At 50.7% G+C, this 21,074-nt stretch overlaps 1 protein-coding gene across 1 annotated transcript; it reads left to right on the top strand.

Moving 5' to 3' along the window:
• Positions 1-37: 37 nt before the first annotated feature.
• On the top strand, positions 38-19,431 carry MOGAT2 (monoacylglycerol O-acyltransferase 2; the record flags this gene model as incomplete). Its single annotated transcript, XM_083834193.1, has 6 exons — positions 38-513; positions 7,190-7,368; positions 16,224-16,428; positions 17,268-17,442; positions 17,601-17,800; positions 19,277-19,431. Exons 1-6 carry the CDS (start codon positions 420-422, stop codon positions 19,429-19,431), a joined length of 1,008 nt encoding a protein of 335 aa, XP_083690319.1. The 5' UTR covers positions 38-419.
• Between the last annotated feature and the right edge of the window lie 1,643 nt (positions 19,432-21,074).

Here is a 21,074-nt window from a genome sequence, read left to right as displayed (position 1 = left end):
CCTTCTTCTTGTCCCCACCTGCCATGCACGGGGGTCTTGTAGGCGAGGGGGCAATAAAGCACGTGTGGTCATGCCTGGCTCACATGCACAAGTGCCCAGTGTTCTCTGGAAGCACCTAAATATTGTGAAATTTGAAGGTGACAGGCACATGAAGGCAGAATTCTGTCCTGACGGGAGTTTAACTCCTAGATTTGGGTGGGGAAAGCTTGAAACCCTCACCGTCTAACCACGTGGTGACTTTCACATTGGCACAAAGCCGGTGACACCTCCCAGCACTGTCCCTCTCCTCCCCGTGCCACTGCACATTGCACAACCCCCTATACTGTAAGGCTGGGTAAATATTGACGGGCGACTTTGCACTTTGCATTCGCCACTTGCCGAGCTTCCTTCTCCTTCCGAGGCGCACACGCAGAGCCAAGATGAAGATCAAGTTTGCTCCGCTCTCTCTGCCTTTGCAGAGAAGGCTTCAGACCGCGTCGGTGGTCCAGTGGGTCTTCAGCTTCCTGGGTCTAGGTAAGAGGCAGCTCCTTTTCCCTCTCCGAGAAACCAGAGCAGCTTTTTCCCCAACCCAAGAAGACTGAAGGTCTGGGATTGAAGGAGAGGGGCTTTAGAGGGGCATTTAGGGAGCCTGAGTGATTTGCAAGCCATGTTAGGACAAGTGGCTAGCAGCAGAGGCTGCACACATGCGCCTCTGTCTTGCAGCATGGGTGGCTCCGTCTTACCAAAGCATCTCCTTTCTCCTCCTCGTTTTTGTCTCTTCCCACCACCGATCACAGCACGGTGGCCCCAGGCTGCATGTCTGTGCTTGGGCATATCTTCAGGTCTCATGCATCCTTGTGGGGGTTTCAGCTTCTCCTGCTCCTTGGGTTTAATGTTTTCCTGGTCTAAGGTGCTGCCCCGCTCAGCATTAGTCATGAGAAATGACATTAGTCATGAGAAATGACATTCCTCTGCCTGTGGGGTGGTGCAATGGGAAGAACATGGGGACTCTGCTTTGCAAGCCTGGGAACTGAAACCCCTCTTTGTACAGACCCTGCTGCCCACCCCAAAAGGGCAGTTTTTGGGGAAAACCCAGGCAGGTTGGAGAGGAAACACAGCAGCAACCTGGGCCCCTGACAAACTCACTGCTGTGTGGAGAGCATCAGTTGCTGTTGGAAATGAGAGATGTGAAGTTATGGATAGGATGGACCAAGCAATCACAGAATCAGTAAGGTTGGAAAAGACCTCTAAGACCTTCTTGTCCAACCGTCCCCCTACCACCAATATTACCCACTAAACCATGTGCCTAAGGAAATGAGAAGACGGGAGAGACAAAGCCAGATAATCAGAGGGTGAAAACCATCCAGGGTGATCAGGAGCCAGGCTATGAGATGGCTTCCCAGAGTTTGTCATCGTCATGCCAGTTGGCTTCATAATGTCGGACGGAGTCTATGTAAAGCCCTCTGCTTTATCACAGCAGGACAGTTGTTGGGCACTCCCAACACACAGCGGCAGCAGAACTTTGGGTTTATAATTGTACTGGCATGCAAGCATCTCCGAAATGAAGACAGCACAGGTTATGCTTTAGAGCCTCATTAAGTTTCTAAGATGGCTCCATTGAAACTCTTCTACAGACCTGGGGCTGAATGGCTACCTCTGCACCAGTGTCTGGTGGACTGGAGCACTGGGCCATACTGGTCCAGATGGTGTGGCTGCTTGCCTGCCTCGTGGCACAGGCTTGACCCCTACTGAGTGGAACTTTGCCAGATTCTACACTGGAGACGGCCTTGCAGGAGGAGATGTGGATGTTGGGAGAGATCTGGAAAAGAACATGAAGCCCCGGACCTGACCAACCAGACCGGGGACATTTTGGGGTGCACTCTGGCTCTCTCCCTGCCCCTGTCCCCAGGTTTCCTTCCATGGTGCCTGGCAGGGATGGGAGGTAGTGGAGATGTGGCCGTGATGTTAAGGGATGTAGAAACATGTCCCTGTGTTCCAGCATGGATGCAGCCAGGGCTTAAGGAGTATTAATGGTTATTTTCCAGCAAAACAACTTGCTTGTTAGGTTTGCCCCTCCTCGGTACCAGGAGCAGGCTGGAACTTGACTTTTCAGTGATGGAGATGACTGCTGGAGCCAGCTGAAAGCCAGAAGATGGGCAGAAAGGAGAAACCCTCTGTGGTCAGAGGGTAATGTGGAGCTGCTCAAAACATGGGCTCTGCCTCCTGCAGGGAAACGCGGCTTGCTCCAGGTGAAGATGTGGTGCTTAGGGACATGGTTTAGTGGATGACAGTGGTGGTAGGGGAACGGTTGGACCAGATGGTCTTGGAGGTCTTTTAACCCCCAGGCACAGAGACCAGCCCCTCCTCGAGCAACGCAGGACCACCAGCTGCTCCTCTCTTGCTGAGGTAGCGCCATGCTTCCTCCTGCTGCCAGAAAAGGGCTCTCAAAAACACACAGCCGCCTGCTGCCAGACATTTCTGCAGCCCTTTGGCTGGAGATCGCCCTTCAGCTGCACCACCGCGGGCTGCTGTTGCCATGGCTGTGCAAATTCATCCCCACAAGGGGCTCGTTCCTCCTCTACTGTGCTTAATTTGGATGCTGATGGTTGCTGGAAGGGGATTTCATGGTGCAAGGATGGGTGTAGGGTGTGGGGTAGGGACCCCGTTGCCTTCCCTGCTTTCCCCTCCCAGCACAGACCAGCGCCACCTCCTAAGGTGATGGGGCTAAGCTTCTGCAGGGCACTGAAATCATCAATGTGCTCCAACACTTCCCCCAGCCTCTCTCATGCTTGGGCACGGGCACCTTTCCAGACACACTGCATGGAAGAACTCGTGGCCGAGGCCACGCTAACCAGCCCCTGGCAGGGGCAGGAGTCCTGTGCCCGCTGTCTTTCCGGAGCCAGCACACCCAGCCCTTGAACCCTTCCAGTCTGCGAGGCTGGCTCAAAGGGCGTGCAGTGCCAGCGTGAGTCAGCCCCTTGGTGGCTGAGAGTAGCCCACAGCCTCGGCTCGTCTGTGCTGAGAGCTCTGGTCTGGCACTGAGGACCACAACGTGCATCTTGAAAATACTCCTGGTAACTGCAGCATGAGTCTGACCTGCTCTAGGGCTGCTGCAATGCCCAAAATCTCTTTCTGAAGGCTGCTGTTCCCCTTATTTGAGGCTGAATGAGCAAATTCTGGGTGAGCAGCAATGCTGGGCCCAGCAGCTCTTTGATAGGACGTGGTCCCTGTGTTGACTTGGCCAAAAAATTCTTTTGTGTGCTTATAGCTCAGGGCTCACATGGAGCCCATGGCACGTATGTGTGTTGTATGTGGTATGCCCATGGTTTTGGTGCAGCAGGGTTCACCCCTCTGCCAAGCCAGCAGCAGTGTTTGCCCAGACAGGTGTTCTCTTCCACCCCTGTAGCACCTCATCTCCCTTTGGAGATGCATCCTGAAACCTCTGTACCCATCTGCTCAGCAGATAAACCCTGCAGAGCATCCTCGTCTGGTTCCCGTTTCCCTCCAGAGAGGGACTTGCAGCTCACATTAAAGCTACTTACCCCAGGATGCCCACCACCAAACACTTCATTTTTTCCTTCAGGAGGTCCCTTTCTTTGAGGAAAACCTTCCCAGAAAAGTGCCCAGCCTGTGAGGGGAGCCAAGAAGGCCATCACGTCCACGTGGATGTGCCTTCTCTTTGCTGGCTCCCCTCTGGCCATGGAGGTGTAAGGTGCCAGGTCCTGGACAACAAAGTGTCCACACACCTCACCATGGACAAGGGCAGAGAAACCTCCTGACACCTGGCCTGAACAGAAAATGTGAGGTTTAGGGTCTGCATGGAGCTGTCCTTGCCAAGGGCCCTTTGGTTTTAGGTTGAAGGGGTGTCTCCTCGCTCTCCACGGTAGTGCAGGTAGGGCTGCAGAGAGTCTCAGCCCAGCCTGGGATTATCTGGCTGTTTCCAGATAACCAAACTGATGTGATTGCAAGGACACGGTGCCCTCAGACCCGTGACGATACCTGCCTCAAAAGGTCTCATAAAGACATAAGCCATTTCCATACCCTGCCAGGTCTGGGTCTCCACGGGGCAATATTTGCACAGAACACTCTTTTTTAGCACAGTTTGCTGTGCGTGGCAGGCTTCCCATGAAAAGTCCAGACCTGCAGAAGGAGGAGACGAGGATCAGGTCTGTCTGATCCAGCATCGCTTACCTGGCCCCACACCCCCAGACCTGCTCATTCCTCCTGGTTGTGCCAACGTGGCCTGAAAGATGGGAGCTTGGGGCTGGGAAACACGGGGTCTATGGGGCAGAGAGGTGGGTATTGTAGGGATGCTATGGCCGAATACTGGAAACAATATTCCCCTCCCTTTCCCTTAAAAAAATAATGTAAAGGCAATGTTATAACCACATCCCACTGCCACGTGTGTGCCTGAGGCACCTGCAGTCCCCATCCTTGCTGGGTCCTTGGCTCTTCAGAGCCCTAGCACCCGATGGGGCCCAAAGACTGGTTTCAAATGAACTGAGGACTTGCAGGTTTCTCCCCATCCCCATCACGATGCAGGCTGCCATCGCTTCCAGAAGCTTTTCTAAGACCTGACAGCCCTTTTTGGACTGCTGCGTGGGCACAGCGGGTTGTACGTCGGCTGCAGTTTGGCCCCAGAAGGGAGATATCTGCTGAGGTTCCCTGGCCAAGGGCCTAATGCCATGTTCGTTACATCCTTTAAAGTGTACGCCTGGCAGGGAGCCCAGAAAATGACAGTTGTTTGTAGGAAAGCAGATGCCAAGGAAAATACGGCTGTCATCTGCGCAGCTCTGAAGTGGTTGCTGGTCGAGGGAAGGGCAGGCAAGGAACCCTTGGCTTTCCTCATCTTCCTTGATTCAGGAAAGTCTGGGGGTCTGCAGGAACATACATAAATCTCGGTCCTGCAGCACGATCCTTCCCTCTAGCCCTTTACTTAAATAGTCACAGGATTTGGCCCTTTCTCCTGTGGGATGTTATTTTTCAGTGCCTTGTGGATCGGGAATGCTCTGCTTGTGTTGAAGAGTTTGAGGACAGGACACACGGGTGTCTGTTAGCAAGTCAGGGCCGTGCTGGCACAGGAATGGGTGCTTCTCTTGCAGCAAGCAAAACGCCATCAGATTTTACAAGCACTTAATATTGAGTGAAGGTCACCGCGTGCAAATTCCGCCCTGCCAAAAAACATTGCATCACAAATGAATTGAGGGAGAAACAAATTACTGTATATTGCAAGATAGAGCCCAACTTGGATGATAAGTGCATGGATCTGGACGGGAGCCACTCCTCCACCTTGCAGGGCATACCTTGAGCTTTGCACGGCGTGATAAAAGGAGGATCAGGCATTGCACAGCTTTGCAGCAGACGTGATGACCTGGCTGGTAGGTGCAGTACAACCTGCAACCTCCCCGAGCAACACTTGTGTATCGTCTGGACCTTGGAGCTTCCTTTCATGTTGGATGCTGTTTTCCTTGAGAGTTATAAAGATTGTGGCTGGGGCATTTCAGAGGAGTGGCACCAGTAGCAGCAGTTTGTCCCGACCTGGAGCTTTGAGGAACTGTGCAGAGCTCTGCAGTGCTTCCCCATGCTCTGCACCCAGGTGCCTGCCTTTCCTTCCCATTCAAACACTGCTCCCCGCAGTGCTTCTGTCTGCATGAGGACAATAAAATCCCAATTCAGCTTTAAGAAGGTTTAGGATCCTGTTAGATTATTCCTTTTTTTTTTTTTTTTAATATATATATATATTTTTTTTCCTGGTAGGAATTATCAGTGCCATCATGCCAGCACTTTAAAAAAGTGGCGTTTATTTGTTTGAACACACAAAGCTCCAGGATCAGGGTGACTTACGACAAAAATAGACTGCAGACCAAATCTACTTATCCTTATCAAGATATTCTCTTCCGATGAGAACACGTGAAATGCTCCCAAAACCTGAAAGAGGTCAGGCATCAGGGACAGCATCATAGAAAAACACATTTTTTTTGAGAGAGAAAACTGCATCAAGGCTCATCCCTTGGTCCCTTTATAGTAAAAGCAATCAGGAATTAAAAGGAGGACTCAATATATAGCATCATATACCTCTTCTCTGGTAGAAAAAACCACAGAAGCCACCACCCATGGTGTAACCTATGAGCTGGGGAAGGCGAATGTGGTTTTTAGCTCAGTCTTTCCCTTCCCCGACAGCACCCTAAAGAACAGGGCCACCAAGGCTTCCACGGGGGGCTGATGGAGAGGACACAGCTCTGCTATTTCCCAGGCACTTTGTAGGGTATCTGCTTTACCCGGTGGCCACCAGTGCTTCCCAGTTTCTGCGCAGACACACAGTGCTGGGCTCGGGTGGTATTTGATATGCCAAGCGATGCTTGTTGGCAAACAGACCTTTCTTCTCTCGTTCCCCTGCCAAAACGCAGGGCGAGAGGGAGGCAGGAGGTAGAGGACAACGCTGAGCACTGACTGGAAGCAACTCAGGAAGGTCTTTAATGACTTGGGAAAGTCCCAAGTCATTAATGACTTGGGGAATGAAGTAGAGCATGCTTATAGAATCTGTGATGACACCAAGCTGAAAGGACTGAAAATCCTCTGCAGGCCAAGATTAGGGCTTAAAGTGAACCCAAGAAGTGGAGGAAAATGTCCAGAATCAATAAGAAAAAAAATCAATAAAATGTAAACTCTTACGCATGGGAAGATAAAAATAAAATAATCGTGGACAGTAATTCAAAATGAGAAAACCATGGCTCAGGACAAAGTGGTCGGGGCTGTGCAGACAGGACATAGTGCCCTGGTTTGCTGCCATAGCAAAATGCCAGGTGCCATCCAGGGGTGTTAACAGGAGCATTGGGGTAAAACATGGGCGTTAATAAGGCAGAGGTTGGAGCAAAGGAATGGAGATGGGATCTACAAGACCTTCTGCAGACAGAGGTCCGTCAGTCTGGAGGGAAGAGGGGGAAATAGATGGAGAAATTTGGAGAAATAGATGGCTCTGCAAGGACTGGGGTTAAGCTGCTCTGCAATTCCTGGGGCAGATAGGAAAAAAGCCACCTCCTTGCATCAAAGGTGCCTTACACTGATAAAATAATCCAGCACTGAGCCCAGCTCAAGCTTGGGCTTCATGCATGGGCCAAACAGACCAAGTCCCTTCAGGAAAACCAATTCTAACCATTCCCACCTAACTCAGCCCCCCGACTCACCGCTGCTTTTCTCTCTTTCCTCCCAGCACAGTGCTGCATAGCTCTCTTCATCGGCCTCTTGTTCACGAGGTTTTGGCTGCTCAGTGCCCTCTATGCCGCGTGGTGGCTCACGGACAGGGACGCACCCAGCAGAGGAGGGAGACGGATCCAGCTCTTACGGAACAGCGTCGTCTGGAGATACATGAGGGACTACTTCCCCGTCACGGTAAGCGCCGCCAAGCCCTTTGGCTTTTAGGGATTTGGGGGACCAACCTCTAAGGGCCAGCCTCAGGACATCCTTTGTGCTTGGAGGTGGGTCTGGGGGGTATCCCCTGTGGCACAGGGAGGAGGTCAGTGATGAAGGCAGGAGGCAAAACTTGTCCTCCCAGCTCTCCGAATGACTGCATGACCCAATATCATCCCGATGACATCCTTTAATCACCTGTCTTTTACGCACCCATTTAACCTTGCTGCATTCCAGCTGATAGGGACATCTCCCCTGGCCCATTTCCCATGATATATTGCAATTCACCTGCACTTTTGGCTGCCCAGCATTTACCCAGTGGATGCAAAGATAAATTTCGACCAAAAAGCTTTGGTCAAAAAGTTTTGGATTTTTTTTTTCTTAGGCTTTTGATCAAAGCCTAAGAGGTTGCATCTCCCTGCAAGGTCAGCCTTCTCCACTGGAGAAGAGGCTGGATGGGCAAAGCAGAGGTGTCCTGGGCCATGTCACAGAGATGCCATTCCCCTGAGAGGGGCTTTCATGACATTTCCTGACCTACCTTAGTGCACGTGACAGGCTTTTGCCCTCAGTCTTTATTTAGTTTCCCCTCGGCATGACTTGAATGCGTTAACCACGATGAAGTCCTGCCTCAGAGCCGTCACAGGTCTGTGCATATCTGAGCAAAGCAACAGCAGCATCCATGGGTCATGCAATAGAGAGAGTTTTTAGGGTAGATCAAGCTGCGCTTCACTCTGGGAATTTACAAGATGGTTCCTTTAAGGAAACATTGCAGTTGAGTGTCAAAGTCAGCATTGTCCAATGCCCACATTTCCCTTGCAACTTGTGACTTGCTGCACAGGGAATCCTTCTCTGGAAGGCAACTTTTAGTGCATATCCTCTAAAATGCTTGGACTGGATTGCTGCTGCTACTGCCCTTTCTTGAAAGACACATGATAAAGCAAGCCCTGAAAGCAAGGAGATTAATTTAGGGCAGAAATCAGAGCTGAACAACAACAACAACAAAAAAGAATAGATGGGGTCTGTCTGGATCTCTCTTACCATTTCTGAATAGATGCAATGCAAATTTGTATTATAACAGCTCACTTGGGCACATCTGCCCCCAAAATAATGGTGCCTAAAGTGTAACTTCTGATGTCGTATAACCCCATTTTGCAAGCCACAACTCAGTACGATACTGAGCCCAGTGCTGCAGGTAAAATGTCGGCTTTGCCACACCACAACCCTGTTGCACAGACGGTGTGTCCCAGAAAACATTGCTCCTTGTCATCAGAGTGGAAACACCACTCGGTTCTGGAGAAACCACCTCCAGAATACTCCAAAATCAAATGTTGCACCAGGAAAATCAGAGCTTTTTGATTTCTCCTTTATTCCGCTCCCCTCATCTTAATTTTCATCCCATCCTGATATGCCTCTTAGGGTGGTGAAGGTGAAGAAGCAAAAGGCAGTGCTGGCTGTGACCGTGTCCAGTTAGTGGTAGTGTGCAAACTGGGATCGCCTCTCACCAGATCAGGGTTAAACTGGTAGAAATAGATGTGCTGGGTTTAACTGGACCATCACCCTCTCTCCCCACTGTTGGAGATGATTTAATTTTGTACTGGAAGCTGGCAAATGCTAGCAAGACTTCTCCAGGCCCTTGTCCAGGGCTCTTATCAGGAGCTTTTGCAGTGATTTAAGTATTTCTGGCTGAGCTGCAAGGCAAGCCCCCCAAAAAGTAGATCAGAGTCTCCTGGGGAGGAATGGGAACCCACACCAGGAGAGTTCCTGGTGGGTTTTATCATAAGGGACAGGTAGTGCATTGCAGCATTTAATAGGAAACACCAAATGGGTTCCCAAGTAATTATTTCAAGGTTAGAATTGCTGAGAGATATCCATGTGGCTATGTGCAATATATATTCTGCCATCTGTTTCTGGCCATAAGCCTCAGTTTGAGCAGTGTCAGACCAACCTCTCTGCTAACACATCGCTGCCACCTGAACCCAGAGACACCTCTTCTGGCCGTGTACAGCCTCTACTGAGCATCACCCTGGGCTGTCCGTCTGTCCTTCCCTCCCTGGGTGGCACTGCCAGGAGGAAAGACCAGCAGAGGGAGCATGGCTACTGGTTTTGGCTGCAGCTCGCTGGTCCTGGGGTGCAGACAGGCAGGGTTTCATAGAATCACAGAATCATTAGGGTTGGAAAAGTCCTCCAAGATCATCTGGTCCAACCGTCCCCCTACCACCAATGTCACCCACCAAACCATGTCCCTAAGCACCACGTCCAACCTTTCCTTGAACACCCCCAGGGACGGTTGGAGGAACCTTTGTCCTTGTGGGTATAGGAGAAGTCAGAGGGGGTCCAAAAAAACACGGTGGGAAACTTGCCTTGTTTCACACCCCACCTCCTATCTTTTTTTACCCACCTGAAAACCCCAAATGTGCTTTTTTCCTTGTGTGGCAAGACATTTCATTTCATACCTCTGAGCATGAGGTGATTTGCTCCTAGCAGCGTGGAAATTAAGCACTGTAAAGAAACCTTGCTTTTCCATCCCATATGCTGCTCTCACAAGGAGCTGAGCTCGGTCTGAGCACACCCACCCATACTCTCCCCCCTGCCAAAGAAAAACCATCAAGAATGGGGATAAATTGGGAACGGGATTTGGGGGGCCTGGATGGGGTGGGCACCCAGCACCGTGGGCTGTGTTTGTGCGTAGATTGAGTTCGTTCAGCCCCGGAGGATTAGGTATTCTGGGAAGATTAAACGTGGCTCCTAATCCTCCCGGATCCCTGCTGCAAACAGCGTGGTCAAATGTCAGGGTTTGGAGGTGGGGAGGCAGCAAGAGCTGCCTGTGCCGCTCTGCCCTCTGGTATGTCAAGAAGGGGATTTAAACCCTGTTTTTACAGGATCTCGGGGCATGTTTACGGCTCCGGAAGCGAAGAGAGGTTGGGATGAGCATCTGTTTTCTGGGGATTAAGGCAGAGTGAATTCGCACTTTGTTGCAGCAAGCATCTGCCACGCAGGAGCGTGCAGGCTGCGAGCGCGGGCGAGGAGCACCCTCTGCTGATCCTAGCTGTGCAGAAAAAACACTTTGCTGCTCGGTTTTGCTCCTTGGAGCTCAGCCTATCTTAGTTAGGGGATTGGCAATTGTAGGGTCAGACAGGACCCGAATGAGTCTGGGTGATTTTAACAGGCAGGTGAGGAAAAAAAAAAAAAAGCATGGAGAATCCAGGGGGGTGCCCAAGACCTTTTCCAGAGGTTATTTCTGCTTCATCCCCCTGTATTCCAATATTCCAACCCGGTTCTAGTCTTTTTTTTTTTTTTTTTTTTTTTTTTTTTCACACAACCACATGATATGCCTGCAATACATGTTGAGCTCAGCTGGGTCTTAGAAGTGGGGAAAATATCCCAAAATGAATCTCTCCAGGCAGTGTGTGGTTGAGCAGGTATCCGGTGATGCCTGCTGGGGGTTGATGGTGCCTCCAGAAAGATTTTGGATACCGTGGATGACCCTACCTGTGCTGTGTTCAATCAGCAGTCAGTAATGTGTCTGCCACTGCCAGGTCTCTGCCCAAACCCTTATCTCCATTCGCACATATCCTTCTCCACCAGGAGCATCTGTTGCCATTGTGGCCTCTTTATCATGAAGAATACACCCAGTGCTGAAGTAAGAACAAATTCCTTCATCGTATGGCCAAGAAATCACACATCTTCACTGTTTCTTCTCCCCAGCCCCAACCCCTCCAGCCAGAATAAGTAAGCTCTTTGGTAACCTCCTCTGAGAAACACCAGGGATGTGCAGAAGGGGAGGACTTAGAGGGACAAATCTCGTCTTCGTGTGCTGTCATCATCTACAGCAACCCTGGCAGGCTCCATCTTAGCAGCTTTATTTGGGGCAACCTGAGAGGTTCCTGCTGTGTGGAGAAGGTCCCTGTGGACTTCACAGCACTGTTTTCCCCTCGTGGGGAGCCAGAGGAGATTTCTGACCGACTGTGGTCAGTCTAAGTGCCAGCTGGACCTGGTTATCCACAGCATCTGGCAGAGCCTCAACTTCTGCCGTTGTGCTTGGCCACTCGTTGGCTTTCTTTTTCTTGTTGTTTGCGGAAATAAAACGCATCACTGGAGACTTTGCAGCCCCCTAGGAGCTCTGCTTTGGGATGGTTCCATCCCTTAGCTCATTTCATTCTCACAATTGCATAAACCGTGACTGGGGTTATTGGGGTGCGTTGCGGTTCTGGGTACGTAGGAGGCGTTGCAGGGTGGGAGAGGTCCAAGCCCCCATGAACCAGGGCTTGCCAGGAACGTTCTCTTTCTTTTCCTGGGAGCACGGTACTATGTGTAACTGGGGATCTTGCGTCGTGGCCCGTGACGTTAAATATTATTTCTGATTTTTAGTACTCGTGGCTATTCATTTGGCTTCCTTCTGTTGGATAGAGGAGAGAAGAAGGCAAACACAGCGCACAGCCAAGTGACCCTGAGCCACCTCTCTCCCCTTTGCTGAGGAGCTTCTCCGTCCCATGACTTGGCGCTCTCCTCTCTGCCCTCAAGTGTCTCTGGTATTGCAGCTCCTGGAGAAAACCCCAGCGCCCAGAGCCACCTTTTTCTCCAGTTATCCCTCTCAGACCCCCTCCATCGCCAGGACCCGAACCCCATTTGCCCAGGGAGCTGCTGGCAGTACTCATTCACCCTTTCTTTGCTCTACCACCCCTGGGTGACCTGCCCACCTCTCTTCTTGGTGTAATTCCTCCTTCTTTGTTCCTCCGGTGGTTTCATCCTGCAGAGACACTGGCTGCATGCCTCCTCCTGTGGGAGATGCTCTTTGGAGGTGCTTGGTGGACAACAAGGGACCTGAGGATTTGCTTAGGGTAAAATTGAACAGAAGTTTACCCTGCTCAAGAGCAGATTGATTAATGGATATAACACCATTGAAAGTGGAGTTTGGGGTCAGGGGGTGATAGAAATACAATAGCAACTCTGCAATGTCTGCAAGCACCCATGCTCATCGCAGCCTGGCTCCTTCTAATTTCCCACTTAACCGCTTCTGGCTCCCTCCAACCCTACAGACAAGGCTGGCTTTGGGGCTGGAAATTGCTCTGTCCCCAGGACACGCTGGTGTAAACCTCTGGGCTCAGGGAGGGTTATATTTTCACACCAGCTTCCTGCTTTTCTGCATTTGGAGCAAAACAGTCCAGGCCACAGGTGACACCCAAAAACCCTCAGCCACATCTCGAGGGGTAAATTAAAGCATCCTCGTCAGACCAGCGCTGAACTCCTGTGCTGATACAGTCACTCAGAAGCCCTAATTCCAATTAGCTTAATTCCCCTCCAAAATGAATTAAAAATCCAAACCAAATACCAAATGAAGGCCATTTTAATTCCAGCTAAGAGCATCTACAAGGGATGTTAATGCGGTTTAACTAATCCAGTTTAAAATTAAGTATGCCTGAGATCCTCACCGCTACGTGGTCTCTTATCAGAGCTGAAGTTCTGCGCGTGCAGTCCCCTAACGTGGCTGAGGATGGCACGTGGGGCAGATCTCAGCACTCCTCTGCAGGAGCTGGGGGATCTGGGGCAGGGTTTTGCTGACGTCTTGGACCCGCATTTGTGTAGAGAGAGTAAGGGGAGGGTCTGCTACCAAGAATTCACTGGGAGCAATGAACAATTGCAGCTATCAAAGCGTTTATCCATGAGGAAGGCTAAAGTAGACCCCATCCTTCAAATTCAAATTAAAGTTTGAGTTGGGAGGGCCAAGATAACCGCAGATCTGGGATCCAGAAGGCTTTCTGCCCTGCATCCAAACCTCCCAAGCCCACCACTAAAAGCCAACGGCAGCTCTTTGCCTTCAGGCCACGGGTCATACGCGTTAGCTTGGCACCCATCAGACACCACTGGGATCAGAAACTGGTCTCGCCCTACTAAGAAAACTCCGGGCCAAGATCTCGTCTCCCTTAGATGTTTGCACACAGACCGGCTTGGCTGCACCCTCGAGTCCTTTGGCAATGATTAAAGGCTCAACTCACCCAGAAAGCCCGGGGCAGCAGGCGCCATCCGGCGGGTGCAGAAGTGACAGGAGCCAGGAGGAGGAGGAGGAGAGTGCCGCCCCTCTGCACCTCAACCCCAGCCCCACAGCCCCCAGGCAGCCCAGTTAAGCATTTTGGGGCCAGAACAGACAAAATGTGGGCCGTGTGGTGTCAGGTATTAACTTTGCTGGAGGAGAGGGAGCAGCCTGTTGTGCGTGACCTCTGGCAGGAGGAGGGGAAGGAGTGAACAAACAGAGGGAAAAACCAAGTGGGAGGATTGAGTTACTGTGTTAAAGAGTTTCCAGAAGGGTGGTTTAGCATTCAGGGGACTGACCTATGGCTTAAGGGACATTGCCCAGGTCTCTTCTCTGCGACAGGTTTCCTTTCTGACCTTGTTCAAGCTCCTTGGTTTCTCAGTAAGCTCTGGCCCAAACCAGGAGCAGACGCTGTGACAAAGAAAAGGAACCTTCTCTCCCCTCGGGTTTACAAAGCTGGAAGAGGCAATTAATTCAGCAAAGCCACTCAGGCGTGGGCAGTGCTGCTGCAGAAATATCGACTGGATCCATCAACCCTTGAGCAACCAGGCTCCTACCCTCCTATTGCCTGCGGCTTAGAGCAGGGAGCTGGATACGTGGATTAGGTTCAAGCCCCATAACACATGGGTGGTTCTAATGGCCCAAAGCTATGGTTGGTGGGGATACAGATTTACTGGCATTGAGGCCACTAGGGATGCAAAGATTCACGTATCAGAAGCAGACGTGCTATCCAGGAGCATCATTAAAACAGCTGGGGTTGCTTTTAGCTTTGTTTGTGGCCATAAATACCTTAAAAAGTTAAAATAATGAAAAATAAAATAAAATAAATGATATGGTAATGCAGAGAAAGATGAAAAATCTGGCAGCTGAAAATAGGTATGCACTGCCACAGATAAAATACATCACAGGGTGATCGCAATGGAAAGCATCAAGAGGAAATATGAGCACCCAGAAATAGAGCTGGGAAGGAACTGCTTGGTTACATGTAGCAAAAGCAATTCCTCCTGTAAGCCTCACTGGCTGCTGGTTTGAAAAATGGTTTTAAAAGCTACAGTGCTGTCACCCCCATAAATTGGAGTATGGCTGCAGTCCCAGGACATAGCCTCCCTCTCTCCTCTCCTCTCCTCTCCTCTCCTCTCCTCTCCTCTCCTCTCCTCTCCTCTCCTCTCCTCTCCTCTCCTCTCCTCTCCTCTCCTCTCCTCTCCTCTCCTCTCCTCTCCTCTCCTCTCCTCTCCTCTCCTCTCCTCTCCTCTCCTCTCCTCTCCTCTCCTCTCCTCTCCTCTCCTCTCCTCTCCTCTCCTCTCCTCTCCTCTCCTCTCCTCTCCTCTCCTCTCCTCTCCTCTCCTCTCCTCTCCTCTCCTCTCCATTCCTCTTTCCCTGCTTCTAAATCACACGGGGATGAAAGGCAGGAGGCCAACGATGAGTGCAGGAAGCACTGAAGCGAGCTGAAATCACTCAAAAAACGAGTGCATCGTGGCGGGGGCTCAGCACCGCAGCCCCCCTCTGCCCACCTCCGCACCCAGGCACCGTTGTTTGCTCGCTCCCCTCATTAGGAGCAGGCACAGGCAGACAGTCAACAGTGCTCTAGGACAGGTGGGAAATTGGCCGTGATGTGAAAAGGTTAAAAACAGACCCTCGTGACCCTCACCCACGCTCTGCCACGAAAGCTCACGCACCATTAGCTGCAACCTGCCCGCGGATGGGAGCGGGGCACTCGAAGGGTTGGCGGGGTGAAGCACACCGAGGTTTGTTTCTGGTTGCGCCTGAGTGCTTGGGGCTGTCTGGATGTTCCTGATGGCTCTGCAAAAGGGGCAGCCTCAGCACCCACAGCACCAGCAGGAGGGGTGTCACACCAGTCCTTCCCCTCCAGGCGGGTCCCAGCGAGTCCAAACCCTGCTTGTCCCTCGTCTCTGTTTAATCACCCTCTCTCCAGCTGTGCCACCCATTCTCCTTCCCGGTTTCCAAAAACACTTTCAAGTGGCCGAGTATTTTGGATTGCCGCTCAGCCAGCCCCCAGGGGCCAACCCTGTGCTGCACAGCACCTGCAATCAGCCCTTCCCTGGAGCCCGAGCACGGGCATTTCCCATTCCTGGAAAAACTGCAGCAACCGTGGGCATCCGTCGCTTTTTGATGGACCCATAGATCGATTCCTTTGGGTTACTAACACAGGCACAAGAGGCTGGGTTCTTGCAGGTGTTCCCATATGGTAATAAATCCCTCATTTTGTTCCCTGTTAGCTCCGTGAGAGCTGGCGGTCTCTCCCCACGATGTACAAAAGCACCCTCTGATCACTTGACATGTTTCAGGATGGGAAGATCGTTACTGGGGTGGTTCTGGTCACGGGGTGGTGGTCGTAGGGGGAAATAATCACCCCCATCACACTTTCTACATTTTTTTCCCTTATTGGAAAATGGTCAGGAGGAGGTTTTAAAGAAAAGAGGTTCCCACCATCATCGAGGCCAGATGAAAGCAACACGGGCTTTGGGCAACCAGATCTAGTGGGAAGTGTAGATCATCAAGTTGGGCGAGGTGATCATTGAAGGCCCCTTCCAAGCCCAGTCAATAGTCTATGATTAAAGAACTGTGCCACTGGAAAAATCATTTTGGGCCACGAGGTGGGGGGAAATACGAAAACAGGCAACGAAATACATCGCAGGAAAAAAAATAATGGAGTTTTTCAGTTGACCTTTCCCAGCAGAAGGCACGGTGGGTGCCAGGGCCCCCCCGAGAGCCCCGCTGCCTGCTCTCCATAGCCAATGCTCCATCCCCAAGGTGACGGCACTAACCCATGGCCCATCCCTGTGCCCAGCTGGTGAAGACGGCGGAGCTGGACCCCAGGCAGAACTACCTGATGGGATTTCACCCCCATGGGGTGCTGGCCGTGGGAGCCTTTCTCAATTTCTGCACAGAGGCCTCGGGGTTTTCCACGGTCTTCCCGGGCATCACCCCGCACCTGATGATGCTCTCCTTGTGGTTTCGTGTCCCCTTCTTCAGGGACTACCTGATGGGTGGAGGTAAGCAGGAGGGCAGTGGGATGAGTGGGTGAATCGGGTGATTTTTTGGGGAGTGAAGGGCGAAAGCACCAGGGAGGCTTGAGATGATCAAGGGAAGAATTTGTCTCCATTTATGGCCAACCTGATCCCACCCATGGACGTGGGTGCTGGAGGCGGCACACAAAATCTCTCTAAAGTTAAATAGCAAGTTAATAGCTATTAATTAATAGTTAATAGCTGTGTTGCAGAACCACGGAGCAGGAGAGGAAGAAATGAAGAAGAAATTAAAATTTATTGTCTTTTTTAACATCCGTTTTATTTTATTCGTTTATTGATTTTTTTAACATTTTTAAACAATGTTTTCTGTTTAACCAAAACAACATGGTTTTGTTCTTTCTGAATTAGAGTTTTCTAATTTTTGTAAGCAAATAACATCAGGGGGCCAAACTCTGCACCAAATGTCACTTTAAAATAGCAACAGGCACTGGAATTCCTGTGTGTTTTACCTAAAGCCAACATTTCACTGACTCTGGAAGGATTCAGGGTGGGACATGGTTTAATCTGACAACAAGCCGAAACAGATTTTCCCTGCAGCTAGTTTTCAGTTTACTTTTTTCCTATTTTTTTTTCCCCTGTTCCTCACTTGTAGGCCAGACAGCAAAGGAATAATCACATATTCACGGGGCAGAGCCATGCATGAATCCAGCGCCGTTCTGGGGAGTTGGGCTGAGATTTACCGGAGCGTAGGAAAACTGTGCAAATAAATACTGAGCACCTCTCTGGAGCTGGATAATGGGGAAAAATGGGAGGAAACCACAGTTAGCCAGGTTGTTAATTTTTTCATCCTTTCTGCCTCCCAGGCCTTGTGTCCTCTGATAAGGAGAGCGCATCCCACGTGCTGCAGAGGCCAGGCGGAGGGAACCTGCTGACCATCATTGTCGGCGGGGCGCAGGAGGCTCTGGATGCCCGGCCGGGATCCTGCACCTTGCTGCTGAAAAATAGGAAGGGATTTGTCCGCGTGGCCATCGAGCACGGGTGATGAGAAGGATGGGGTCAGGGGGAGCTTGGGGAGGGATGCTCTGGGCTGTGGGCAGTCACTGGGATGTTCCTGGTGAGTTGGGCGGGTGGTGAAGGGTTTTGGGGATGGGTTTTGTTAATCTTCATGGCCACATTTTGGGTTTGTCTCCCCACAGCACCCCGCTGGTCCCTGCCTTTTCATTCGGGGAGAACGACCTCTTCGACCAAGTGAGCAACCCCAAGGGCTCCTGGCTGCGGCGAATCCAGCACCGGCTCCAGCAGGTCATGGGCATCTCCCTTCCCCTCTTCCATGCAAGAGGCATCTTCCAGTACAGCTTCGGGCTGGTCCCCTACCGCCGGCCCATCTGCACCGTGGGTAAGTCCCTCCCCAGCACGAGGTTGGCCAAAGGGGGGGATCAGGGATCTATCAACACCCTGTTGAGCTGGGGCACCATGCCAGAGAGCACAAGATGCCGTGGGCTAGCAATCTGTTGGCAATGGAGCATCTCCAACTGCTCACCCATCTTGGCTTTCCACCCTAGACATAGCTTTTTATAAAAAGCTCCTGGTTCTGGGACAAGGTTTCCCTAAGACAGCAAAATTCCCCAGCAAAAGATACAAAGAAAATCTTAAAAATGTAACTGGGGAAGAGCACCTGAGCCTGAGGGCAGCTCTGGAGGCTGTGATGTGATGAGTTCAGCTGAATGTGGTGTTGGAACTTCTTCATGATGTGACGAGTTCAGTGGTGTTGGAGCATCTTCAGAGCAAATGAGATAGCACAGAGGAGGAATAATACATGGGTCCGTGCATACACTGCTCTGGGACCCAGGCTTGGTCTTACTGCACAACCCAGCCCATCTGAACTGCACCGAGAAAGTGTCAGAGCAAATATTTTGCCAACCCCAGGCCCAGCACACCTTCTGGGTACGAACCCCCGTGGTAGAGTTGGGTAGGACTTCCTCCAAGCCAATTCCACAAGCACAAGTAGGACAACACCGACGTGGTTTGCAGGTTTGCTCAGCACCGAGTGCAGGTGCAGCCACAAATCCCAACCTACCCCCAGCAACAAACCCCATGAACACGCAGGGCTGGTTTGACCAGAGACCATACCAAACCTCAAGAAAATTGTTGGTTTTGATGAAATTCCAGCCGGTTTCCACAACTCTATGCTTGGATCCTCAGCACTGCTGATGGTCTGCGAATCAGCCTAATTACAGCGGCTGTTTGGAGAGGTCAGAGCTCACCCCACTGATCAGGTTTGACAGCCAGCAATTACTTCTAATTGTTTTACAACCGGGTTGGATTGTCTCAATGGTTTTACAGCAGTATCACAAAGGATCTTCATTAGACTGATGAGGAGCATTGTTACCCGATGATGGAGCCCTCTGCCGCTTGGCAAACACAATTAGGGTAAGAGCACAGAGCAAGAGAGGTAGCTCAGGGCCTTCCCTATCCCCTGCTGCTGGTGGCTGTGGGAGATATGGGTTTCTTCCAGTGCTGGCAATCAAATTATTTAGTTTTGCTCTGGAAAAAAAAAAAAAAAGTATTTGAGACATCAGGAATAGCTGTAGGGGATGTATAGGGATGCAACACTGTTCACTCCAAAGAGCTTTACAGAGAGTATCCACCGACTTTGCAGATGGGGAAACTGAGGTAAGGAGAGATGTGACCCAGGAGAGCCAGGAGCTGAACCTCCGTCTCCCCACCCCCTTGGCTGTGCTGTCTCCCAGAGGAGACACAACTGGTCTTATCGATCTGCCCACTGCGTCCTTGGAAAGGTGGAACCCAGCTTGGGCTAAGGCATGCAAAGCACCCACAGGGACCTGACCGAATCTTTGTGCTCCCTTTCCAGTTGGGAAACCGATCCCAGTGCAGAAGAAGCACAAGCCCTCTGAGGAAGAAGTTGATCGAGTCCATCAGAAATACCTGGAAGAGCTGTGCAAGCTCTTTGAGGAGCATAAAGCTAAATATAACATCCCAGAAGACAGTCACCTTGAATTTATATAGAGCTCCTCACCGAAGGTGGAGTCGTGGAGACCAGGCTCCAAGTTTTCCCCCGTCTCTGGGACTACTTCACATCCTCCCTTTAGTCACAGGTAACACGTGGGCCATACAGCATGGGGAGAAGGACTTGGTTTTCCCAGCATTTGTGTGGGGTCAGAAGCAGAGTTTTCATTTCTTCTCCCTGGAGGACACATAGAAGATAACAAGAAAACAAGATCCCATCACTATTGAACCAGCACTCTTGAAACCAGCACCACTGGAACCCCCCAGCAGAAAAGTCACACTTCCAGCCTGGCTTGCAGGCCAGTTTTTGAAGATATTTCTAGGCAGAGATGAATTATTGTTTCCTTTGCATTTTGTTCAAGTTTCATTTTCACAGCCTAGCTGAGAAAAACGTCGTGCTGGAAAAAGTCGATTCCTCAAAGATATTTAAAAGGATATAAAGACCTTTACTAGAAAATAAAACTTTTTTTTTTTTTTCAATTTTCTGACTTCAGAGAAAAATTTGGGGCATTGCTTCAAATAACAGGTGGGAATCTCTCTCTGAATGCCTTGCTCAGGGAGAGGCTGCAAAAATGGGAAGATGAGCTGTAATTTCTGCTTAGGTTATGTGTTTTTTATTTAATATTGTTTGTTTTGACCAACAAATGATCGCTCTCTGCCTGGTGCTCTTGTGTCCAGCTGCTCTGGGCTCTTTAGTCCCCTCCTGCACTACAGTTCACCGAAAGCTCACGCTCCCAGCATGGTGCTGGGCACCCTCTGCAGCAAAATGAGGCCGTCCCCTATGGCACGAAAGAAATAAAACCTTTATAAAGGGCAAATCTCTTCCAGGGGGTTTGCCCTGCTTGCAGTTCTCGGTCCTGGCTCCAGGAATCATGCTATAATGTAATTAATTTAATCCCAGATACCTCGTTATAGGAATGCCTCGGACACCATGGGAGCATGTCGTCCCATCACCGAGCACGTCATGGCACAAACCAGGCCATTTCCTACGGAGAGAGCACAGCCAGGAGATGGGAGAAGTGATTTGGGACAGGAAACACGGCTCATAAAGCCCCGTTTGGCAGGTGATCAAGGCTTTAAATAGCCACTGCTTCTTGATATCCAGAACTTCCTTAAACTCCGCACCTAATGGGATTTTGCAGCGTGGAAGTTTGAGGTGGCAGGAAGCCATCTGCTCAAATCAGCTTTACATCGCCCTATACCTTACACCAACACCTTCTTCCTCCTCTCCCCTCCTCTCCCTCTCTCCTCCCCATCCATGAGGAGCTTCCTGCAGAGCACATGCACTTCATAGCACCCAGGGCTTTGGGTATTGCAGCTGCAAGAATTGCACTTAGCAAGGAAAAGACGCCCCTAAACTGGTGATGTTATTATGTGTAAGGGCCATATCTCTTGGGGGGGGGGGGGGGTTATTTTCCCTTTCCTCCCAGCTCAGCACTGATAAAGTCACTCCACAGGATTCTTTGTCTGAATGTCTGGCTGCAAATCCGTCCTATTCCCGGAAAACAAGCAGTAACAGGGAAAAATTGGATGGAGTCCTTGTTGACATCTCAAACCACTCCTTTAATCCCATTATAATCCTGTCAAATAAAGCAGGTCACCTGCTATGATTTCTTGCTTGTTTGCTATTAAAAGACTTATTT

Source organism: Anser anser (assembly GCF_964211835.1).
Source record: "Anser anser genome assembly, chromosome: 1".
Classification (NCBI taxonomy): domain Eukaryota; kingdom Metazoa; phylum Chordata; class Aves; order Anseriformes; family Anatidae; genus Anser; species Anser anser.
Note: the sequence above shows the minus strand (reverse complement) of the source record. Positions and strands in the feature narration are given on the sequence as shown.